This window comes from Myotis brandtii, unplaced genomic scaffold, assembly GCF_000412655.1.
Source record: "Myotis brandtii unplaced genomic scaffold, ASM41265v1 scaffold513, whole genome shotgun sequence".
NCBI classification, from domain to species: domain Eukaryota; kingdom Metazoa; phylum Chordata; class Mammalia; order Chiroptera; family Vespertilionidae; genus Myotis; species Myotis brandtii.
In genome coordinates this window covers 738,415-749,289 of record NW_005369552.1, presented here as the reverse complement: position 1 = coordinate 749,289, position 10,875 = coordinate 738,415, and the positions used below count along the sequence as shown (strand labels likewise).

The following is a 10,875-nucleotide window of genomic DNA, read 5'->3' as shown; positions in this document are numbered from 1 at the left end:
GGGAACGTTGGCTTCCTCCGTCACTGAAGCAAGCAAGCCTCATGTTCGCTTCAAGCTGCCTGGCTGCCGGCCGCCATCTTGGTTGGCAGTTAATTTGCATATCGCCCTGATTAGCCAATGGGAAGGGTAGCGGAGGTACGGTTAATTACCACGTTTCTCTATTATTAGATAGGATAGATATCGAAAAGACTATTTGTCTTGTTTCTTAACTGTCTTAAAGATAAAAAGTTAGAAAGTTTTAATTACATTCTAGTTACAGTGTCAAGAAGCTTACTAGTTAAAGTAGTAAGAAGCTTCTTTCTGAGAAATGCTTGGGGAAAGAACATTTGGTTTTATCTATTTTGTTTTACAGTATGAGCATAATTGAAATGTGATATCCATAAAATATTTTAGTAAGAAATTGATCTGTGTGTGAGGAACACTGGTCTCATGATACGGAAAAATACCTTAGCCAATATTTGTGGATTGACATCTAAGCCTATATCTACTCTGTCCTGATTGCTGTCACCTGTTGTCCCTGTCCTCTTGCTGAGACCTGATGGGGTCAGGAAGCAAGGGGTACAGGCCATTTAAATGCCCACTTAATAATTCCAAGGCTGCCTTTCTCTCTAATTCTTGGGGGTGTTCTGGAGCCCAAGAGCTGTAGAAGAGGTATTATCTTTCCAGAACAGAAAGACAGCAAATGGCACCCAAATGACCTAACGGCGGGGGGGCGGTGGTTATCAGGCCACTTGACTGAGGTATGGGAACATCTCTGTGATGGACTTGTACCAAGTATTTCTATTTGTTTCTTTAAGTTCAAGCAGACTCTTACGTAATTTTCAGGACAGTGGCTATAATTCTGAAGTTTGGTTCTAAATCTTGGAACACATCCATTTTCTTTTCCTCTTTTGAGACTGTATTACTTCTGTTTTTCAGTTACCTTTATCTTTGGCTTAAACTAAGACACTCTCATATGAAGAATTTTGGCTTCAAGAAATGTTCTGGAAATCTTATTAAAATTTGATGTCACAACAGTTCCCGCTGGATTGAGACCAAAAAGACAAGTAAAAGAAGTAGGGTCCTTTGCACTCCATGAGAGTAGCGTTTTTCGCTTTGGAATAAATAGGCAGCTCTGTTTGTTAGCCAAAGTCATAGATAGGTCTTGTGGATTAGTTAACTTAGCACCAAAACATTAGTTAACATACCAAAAACTTTTTCACAAGTTACATGAGAAGAGGGAATGATTCAGAGAAAGAAGGCCCATCACCAAAATATCTCCAGAAACCAATCCAATGTATACTAACCCAGTGATTTGCTGTCTATGTGAGTGCAGCGCAAATACTCCTGAACTCTGCTGCTTGGAGCTCTGAGCATTGGATGGCCTGGGGGTCTTGTTAAAATTCGGATTCTGGTTCAAGAGGTCTAGGTGGTGCCTGAGATTCTGCACCTCCATCAACTCCCAGCTGATGCAAACACTGTCAGGGAAAGACCACACTTTGAGTAGTAAAGATCTAAATGTCAGGAAGTGTACATTTAAAGCCAACGTTACTCAACAAACTGCTAGAGAATATTTTAAGGTTTAATGAGAATGGGTATCACCAAACACACACCAAAACTGTTTCTTTAAAGAGAATGCCCCTAGCCAAATTTTTCTTTATTGAATATCTGAAAAGTTAAAAATGCAAACATTGAGACATCTTCTTTACATCTATGTGATATGTCAGTGTCATTATTACTTCATAGGAAAATGCCTTGTGTCAGATTTTGCTTGAATTCTCTCGTTCAGAGAGGCACAAAAAGATTTATTTATTTTTAATCTCAGTATATCTTGCTTGTACAGTGATCTGGTTCTGGAACTGGGAATTGAGGCTGGTAGCCAGGTGACTGGGCCAATATGACTGTGGGAATTGTTTGGTCAAAGGGAATGGTACCCTATTCCCGATGGGAGCACACCACTCCACCTGTGTGTTTGGGGTGGAAGATCCTGTGTGTTTGGGGGTTGGGAAGCATGCAGGGAATGTGTTGGAAAGGAGTTCCTTCACTTGAGAGTGAGAGACTGGTTAAAAGTCAAACTAACAAGTGCTGGGCACGTGACAGAAGCTGTGTTCTCCATAGAGCAGCCGTTGGTGCCGCAGTCACAGACGGAATATGGAAGACACCGAAACGCCTTCTGACTCAGTATGAAATTTTATGCTTTTAGTTTCACACGTTTTTCAAAATAACTAGTTCTCTTTCTTCTTTTTCAGAGGAGTTGTTTCCATGTTCATTTTGAAAATGACAGAAACCCAAGCTGGAGAATACCTGCTTTTTATTCAGAGTGAAGCGACCAATTACACGATATTGTTCACAGTGAGTATAAGAAGTAAGTGCCGCTTGCTACAAGGTCCTCACAGTAGGCCATGCCCTTGTTGAGAACCCAGGATCTTTCCCATCTGCTCTGCACACAACATACAGGTTTCCTTCAACATGGAGTGGAATTGATTGAATTCACTTCAACCATCCATATAACGGGTTGAGACTCTTTGACATGACCCGGGGACTATCAGAATTAGCGCTCTGGGCCAGTACCGGTTTGGCTCAGTGGATAGAGCATCAGCTTGTGGACTGAAGGGTCCCAGGTTCGATTCCAGTCAAGGGCATGTACCTTGGTTGCAGGCACATCCCCAGTAGGACATGTGCAGGAGGCAGCTGATTGATGTTTCTCTCTCATTGATGTTTCTGGCTCTCTGTCCCTCTCCCTTCCTCTCTGTAAAAAATCAATAAAATATATTTTTTTAAAAAAAGAATTAGCGCTCTGAAAAACCCAGGTAGCCTCAATTGAGGTCCCCCATTTTTTTCAGTGACAGATAGCTGACATGAAGAAATGGAAAACATTTTAGTCTTGGATTCAGAAGACCTGGATTCTTATTCTGGATCTGATATTACCACCTCTGGCAGGTCGCTTAATCACTCTGAGCCTCAATTTCTCTATCTGTAAAAAAGAGATAAAAACACAGACCTCCTGGATTGTAAGATCTTAGCCCTATTCATGGTCTCTGAGGCTATGAAAATGTCTGTGTCTGCTCTTTCCAATATGGTAGCCACCAGCCATGTGTGGCTGTTAAACGCTTGAAATGTGACCAGTGTGACTGAGGAACCAAAGTTGTCATTTTAGTTAATTTTAATAAATTAAAAATTGAGCTTACATTGCCACATATAGTTAGTGACTTTGTGGTTATACAAATGCCAGGTCACTATGCAAACTGTAAGGAACAGCCATATGTTCTTAACCAGGGAGACGAGACAACTGTGTGGTTGGCAGGATCATCCCGGCATGTGTCTTCTGGATTCTTGTTTCCTCACTTGTGCACAGGCTTACGGACTGCACAGGTTCACACTATGTGCACTGAGCACTTTACCTCCCATGTCAGACTAGACCAGAGGTAGGGCATTCACATAGATCCTACTGCCCTAGGGGCCAGGGCAGGCCTCCCAAAACTCTGGGTTTGTGCCATGTAAGTTAGGTCCCTGGCTACACACAGTAGGACTTGCTAGGCTCCCTTCTTCCTTGTCAGTGACTGTGGTGTGTGTGAATCCAGCCCACAGAGACGCCCTGGCCAAGGACTACCCTTGGTGAGGGTGTTCTGCACGTAACTTCTCCATCCCCACAGCGACCCCGCCTGCATGTAGGTGAGAAAACGGGCACGCCAAGAGGTGTGGTAAAGGGCGCAGGTAGAGTTGAGTTTAGCCAGGTCTGCACTTCCTGCACCACACTGCACAGGGGCTTGCAGTCAGAGTTGCTAACAGAAAAAACACTGTGGCCATGTAGGTTTCCAGAAGTGTCATTTTACTGGGGTGGGGTGGTGTGTCAGGTTCTAAAATCAGCTTGTAAGGCAAAAATTAAGTAAAATTAAAATTTGTTTTGAAAAACTGTTTTATTACTCTGAAATTTATTGAATCCAACCTTAGAAGCTCAAAAGACAAGAGCTGCGCTTCTTTGCTCTTTGATTTTGGTCCTGTTCTCTGTCCTCTCCCCCATCCCTGACTCCCCTCTGTGGGACAATAAGTCTGTGTGCTTCAGGTTGGAAAAGAGTAAGAGATTTCTTCCTTTTTGTTTTTGTTTTGTTTTGTTATTCTCCATTTTTCCCATTGATTTTCCAAGAGAGTGGAAGGGAGGGGGAGAGACAGAGAAATAAACATCGATGTGAGAGAGACACATCTATTGATTGCCTCCTGTCGAGGGCCAGGAATCGAACCCTCAACCCTTTAGTCCTCAGCCTGAGGCTCTACCCACTGAGCTAAACTGGCTACGGTGTCCATTGATTTTTAGAGAGAGTGGAAGGGAGTGAGAAGAGAGAGAGAGAGAGAGAGAGAGAGAGATTGATTGGTTGTCTTCTTCACCTGCCCTGACTGGGACAGGGGGCAGGGGATCGAACCTGCAAGCCAGGTATGTGCCTTTGACTGGGAATGGAACCCCACCCTTCGGTGAGCAGGCCAATGCTCTGTCCACTGAAACACACTGGCCAGGGCAGGGATTTCTTGCTTGTTCTCTCTCTCTCTCTCTCTTCCCAAGTGTTAATATTTGAATTTTTTAAAGGTAAGTGGGCATCTGCTGTGTCTCTATTATATTTAAAATATCTCCTTTCCACTTATGATTTACAACGTAAAAATTTTTCAACAACAATCATTCAAGTAAATTGAAACTTGTTTTTAGCAGATGAAGTTTTAAAAAGTCAGATGGGGGAGACTTGGCAACAGTCAATGTGAAAAAGAGAAACCGTTTAGTGAACCACAGGCTCCGTGTTCACCGGCAGTGTGGCATGGCTCCTAAAAAAGGGAATCTGTGCCTTGGCCGTGTTCATGAAAATATGATGTCCAGGTTAAGGAAATCAGTAGATCTCCATTTGTTTTCAGATGAATATTGACAAAACAGGACAATCAGCATGGTGATGAACTTGGAATTCCTTAAGTGAGGAACAGTGGAAGGAGTTGAGAATGGTTAGCATAGAGAAGGGAATATTTTGAGGAGAGGAGAAGATTGAGGGCAGTGTGATGTACAGGAAATTCTTCTGGCATCTGAGTCAGGAAACCTGGTCTAATTAGAGTAATTATCTCCCTTAACCTGTGTTTCTGATTTTTTTTTCTTTTAGTAGCAAATATTTTCATTTTTCAATTACAGTTGACAATATAACATAACTAGAGGCCCGGTGCATGAAATTGGTGCACAGGGTTGCGGGGGGGTCGTCTCTCAGCCCGGCCTGCACCCTCTCCAATCCAGGACCCCTTGGGGGATGTCCAACTGCCTCTTTCAATCATGGACCGCTGGCTCCTAACCACTCGCCTGCCTGCCTGCCTGATTGCCCCATCCCCTCTGCCTGTCTGCCTGATCTTCCCTAACCACCTCCGCCTGCCTGATTGCCCCTAACCACTTCTGCCTGCCTGCCTGATTGCCCCTAACTGCTCCCCTACCTGCCTGATTGCCCCTAACTGCTCCCCCGCTGGCCTGATTGCCCTAAACCGCCTCTGCCTTGCCCCGCATCCGGGACCCAGGATTCCCTCCTCTGGCCAGTCACAGGCACCTGGAATCTGGGCGTCTCTCCCTCTGGCTGGCCGCAGGCCCCCAGGACCTGGGCCAGCTTCACCCAGGCTGGCCACAGCCACAGGGGACTGTGGGCAGGTGGCTTCGCCCCAGCCGCTGGTGCCCGCAACCATGGAGTGGGTGGCTTGTCCCTCTCCTGGGCTACAGGCACAGGCATAGCCGCTGGCACCCGGGACCGTGAGGCGTGCGGCTTTTTCCTCTCCTGGGCCGCAGCCTGGTTGGTTCCCATTCCTCTCGCGAGCTCATTTGTGCCTGGCTGGTCCCCAATCCTCTCTCCCCAGTGTTGAGTGTCTGAGCCGTGATGGCATGAGGGCATGATGACCATTTGCATATTTGCTCTTTTTTTTTTTTTTATTGTTCAAAAGTTTGTAATGGTCTTTATTATCCATGAATGAGTGAGATCATGTGGTATTTTTCCTTCATTGACTGGCTTATTTCACTTAGCATAATGCTCTCCAGTTCCATCCATGCTGTTGCAAATGGTAAGAGTTCCTTCTTTTTTACAGCAGTATAGTATTCCATCGTGTAGATGTACCACAGTTTTCTAATCCATTCATCTACTGATGGGCACTTAGGCTGTTTCCAGATCTTAGCTATGGTGAATTGTGCTGTGCATATTAGCTCTTTATTATATAGGATATTAGTTTTGGGTATAAAGCACAGTGGTTAAACATTTATATAACTTAAGAAGTGTTTGGTTTCTATTTTAAATATATGAAAGATTTTCATGTGGAAGCAAAGCTACATTTTAAAAGAAAATGGCTCTAGAGGGTAGAATTGGGACCAATGGTCAGACATTGCAAGAAGAGAATGTAAAACCACCAGAAAATGGAATATTTGCAACTCACAAATCAACAAAGGATTAATAGTCATATAGATGGAGAGCTCCTATAAATCAGTAAGAAAAAAAAACACAGAAAAATGAACAAGAGACATAAGTGGTCATTTCTTTTTCAGAACATGAAAACTAAATGGTCAATAAATATGTTAAGTTAATAATTGAAAAATGCAAATACCACAACAAGATATCATTTTACACCCACTAAATCAGGGGTCCTCAAACTACGGCCTGCGGGCCACATGCAAATACAAATATTGTATTTGTTCCCGTTTTGTTTTTTTACTTCAAAATAAGATATGTGTAGTGTGCATAGGAATTTGTTCATAGTTTTTTTTTTAAACTATAGTCCGGCCCTCCAATGGTCTGAGGGACAGTGAACTGGCCCCCTGTTTAAAAAGTTTGAGGACCCCTGCACTAAATGGTTGAAAATTCAGAAGTCTCGGTGAGTATGTAGAGCATAGGCAGTCTCATATCCTGCTGTGTAAGTGGGAATTAGTACATATAACCACTTTGGAAAACAGATTGTCATTATGTGTAAAACTGAATGTGCTCATACCATATAAACCAGCAGTTCTACTCCTGGGTATATTCCTAAAGAAAGTTACACACTGCCTCAGTAGGAATGCACAGAGTATTCATAGCACCATAGTTGATAATACAAAAACCTGGAAAACACTCAATGTCTACTGTAAGGAAATGGAGTCATAGATTGTGGTATATCACCAATGAACACTGTGTAGTAGTGAAAAAAAAAGATGAAGTATAGCTACATGCAGAACCATGGATGAACTAAAAATATAAGATTGGATCAAAAAATGAAGTTGTATGAGACTACATATTGAATGATACCTTCTGTTGAAGTTCAAAAACAGTGCAAAGAAACTAACACATTGTTTAGGGCAACATGTCTGTGTGGTGAAAACATTTTTTATTTTAATTTTATTATTGTTACTATTATTATTATTATTACTATTTTAAATCTTCACCCAGGATATGTTTAACACATTGTTTAGGGCAACATGTCTGTGTGGTGAAAACATTTTTTATTTTAATTTTATTATTGTTACTATTATTATTATTATTACTATTTTAAATCTTCACCCAAGGATATGTTTCTATCTGTTTATTAATTATTTATTTACTTATTTATTTGAGAGAGATGTGAGAGATTAATGTGAGAGAGAAACATTGATTGGTTGCCTCTCATAGGTTCCCGGATTGGGGATCAAAGCTGCAACCTAGGTATGTGCCTTGCCCTCGAATCGAATCTGCAATGTTTTGGTGCAAGGGACAGTGCTCCAACTAACTAAGCCACCCAGCCAGGGCAGTGACAACATTTTTTAAAGCACTGGAATGTTAAACACAAAATTCAGTATAAAGATTACCTAGGGTCCAGAGATGGGGAAAAGCACAAAAGTACATTCAAAGGTGTTTATTAATATTCCGGTTATTAAGCGAGTATGAGTCTATGGGCATTAGTTTTTATTATTATGCTCCAGAATGTATAGTTCATAGTAGAGGCCCGGGGCATGAAATTCGTGCACCGGGGGGTGGGGGAGAGTCGTCTGTCAGTCCGGCCTGCACCCTCTCCAATCTGGGACCCCTCGGAGGATATCCGCTGGCACCTAACCGCTCGCTTGCCTACCTGCCTGATCGCCCCTAACCACCTCTGCCTGCCTGATTGCCCCTAACTGCTCCCCTTCTGGCCTGATTGCCCCTAACTGCCTTGCCTCGCCCCTGCTCCCAGGACCCAGGATTTCCTCCTCCAGCCGGTCGCAGGCACCTGGGACCCGGGCTTCCCTCATCTGGCTGGCCGCAGGCACCCAGGACCTGGACCCAGGCCGAAGCTGCAGATGCCCGGGACCGTGGGGCGGGCGGCTTGTCCCTCTCCTGGGCTGCAGGCACAGCCGCAGCCACTGGCGCCCGAGACTGTGGGGTGGGCGGCTTGTCCCTCTCCCGGGCTGCAGCCTGGCTGGTCCCCATTCCTCTCTCACGAGCTCATTTGTGCCTGGCTGGTCCCCATTCCTCTCTCCCCAGTGTTGAGTATCTGAGCCGTTATGGCGTGAGAGCATGACAATCATTTGCATATTAGCTCTTTATTATATAGGATATTCTTTTGTGTATATATGTAAACACATACACATATATGTATTATACTAGAGGCCCAGTGCACAAAATTTGTGCACGGGTAGGGTCCTTAGGCCTGGCCGGCGATCAGGGCCTATCAGGGCCTTCCATCTGCCAGTCAGGGCCTTCCTTCGTTTGGCGCCACCCCCTGGTGGTCAGCGCACGTCATAGCGAGCGATCGAACTCTCCTGGTGGAACTCCTGAGGGGACACTTTGCATATTAGGCTTTTATAGATAGAGATAGTAATATATATCTTATGTAATACTTTAAGATAAATTTATTATAAGATGGGAGATTAGAATTTAGCATAGGGAAACTTTCTTTTTAAAAAAGGTTTGTTGAAAAGTGGAAGGATCTGCTCAGGGAAGTAGTGAACTCCTGTCCATAGAGAGGTCCAAGCAGAAGTGGAAAGTAAGTTTATATATTAGGCATTGTGGGAGTGGCACAGGGGGAAGGGAGAGGTGTGATGGTCCAGTGTAAGCAGCAGGCTAAACTGAACCTCTCAATTCTGTTCCAGTTCTTTTTAAAAGCTTTATTTTTTAAATTACAGTTGACATTCATTATTATTCAGTTCCAGTCCTACCTCTGTCTTATTATACTTCTGCATTCTAAATTTGTGTATTTCTGCCTACATAAAATTATGGGAAGAAAGTTGGGTCTTAAACTATATAAGAATGGGTTTTAAACTTTGATAGTTCCAGTTTTCTTTTTTCTATCTGTATCAATATTTGTATGTTCACATGGCCTCACTCCACTCATCTTTATTTGTCTGTGGACTTAGGAAACACCCAAGAAAACTGGCTAAGAGCATAAATGCTAAAGTTGGTGTTTCTACTAGAGTTGAATTTAATATGTTGGTGAAGGTTATATTGTTATATATATATTTGGACCGGAGCAGATGACACTGCTATGTTATAAAATACTAGCCTTTCTTTTTTTTTTTTTTTTTAAAAAAATGTTTTTATTTATTTTTTTTAGAGAGAGAGAGAAAGGGAGAGGGATAGAAGACAGAAACATCGATGATAGAGAAGCATTGGTTGGCTGCCTCCTGCATGCTCCCTACTGGGGATCGAGCCTGCAACCTGGGCATATGCCCTGACCAAAAATTGAACCAGCAACTTTTAGGTGCATGGGCAATGATCAATCCACTGAACCACACTGGCCATGCAATATTAGCCTTTCTTAATGATACAGAATTTTTTTGAGGGTACTGCTAATACAATTTTTAAAATGTTAAAATACTAATAATTTGTGATGCTTTAGATACACTGCTTTACACATTAAGGAGACCATACTTTAGAAAAATGGAAAATGAGGACGCCCTGGTCTGCATATCTGAGAGCATTCCAGAACCAACTGTGGAATGGGTGTTTCGTGATTCGCAGAGTGAAAGGTACGATGTGTATATAGAGGAAACTGTGATGATTCCTATACTTATTTGGTCTTTTTCTAACACAGTTGATGTCATACTGGATGCACAGTTGAACTTGTCACCATGTTAACAGGAAACTTTGGCGTTTGGAATGATTAGCTTGGACTTTAACAGGGGGCGAGGGGGTCTCTGTTTTAGTAAGGAGGCCTTTTGGAACTCTCCTATGTTGCCTCACTAAACTGCAGGGTCCTCCCTGGACATAACACAACACGAATAAAAGCCCTTTAAGTTACAGGGTTGTTAGCTCCCTGAGTATCTGGTTGGGGAAAAAGAAAGGTATGGACTGTAGTGCATTGTTCCCTATAAGTAAGAAATTCCCTGGAAATAAATGCTTAATTTGTGGTTATTCTGTTTATTTTGGAAGAGAGCAGTTTAAATTGATTGTTTAAGGACATAGAATCTGGCCTGAGTTTGAACCCTGGCTTGCTAACTAACTGTGTGGCCTTGAGCATGTTGCTTAATCTCCTTTCTCATCAGAAGAATGGGGATGGTAACCGTACTTATCTCATAAGATTGCTATGGTGATTAAATGATTTGCAAATTTTGAAACACAAAGAACTATGCCTGGAGATGGTAAGTACCACATAACTGTTTACTTTTGGTTTTTAAATGTGCAATCGCTAAATTTTCACAAAGTAAAAATGTATGCAATTTTAGCTAATTAAAATTTATTTAACAACTTTTGTTGTAAAATAGGACGAAAGGGGAGAAAAAGAAATGATATTAATGTGATCCCAAATTTTAGATGGGAAAGAAAAAGAGATTACCTGTAGATAGGTATGTGATGTATGCATAGACAACAAGAAAATTCGCCCTGACCGGTTTGGCTCAGTCGATAGAGCATCAGCCTGCGGACTCAAGGGTCCTGGGTTCGATTCCGGTCAAGGGCATGTACCTCGGTTTCGGGCACATCC

At 42.7% G+C, this 10,875-nt stretch overlaps 1 protein-coding gene across 1 annotated transcript in view; it reads left to right on the top strand.

The window, feature by feature from the left end:
- FLT3 (fms-related tyrosine kinase 3) overlaps positions 1-10,875 on the top strand; it is a 61,505-nt gene that overhangs the window by 8,834 nt on the left and 41,796 nt on the right. Inside the window, exons 3-4 of the mRNA XM_014548532.1 lie at positions 2,229-2,344; positions 9,793-9,922. Of these exons, the coding sequence (XP_014404018.1) occupies positions 2,229-2,344; positions 9,793-9,922 (246 nt within the window). The remainder of the gene's footprint in view (positions 1-2,228; positions 2,345-9,792; positions 9,923-10,875) is intronic.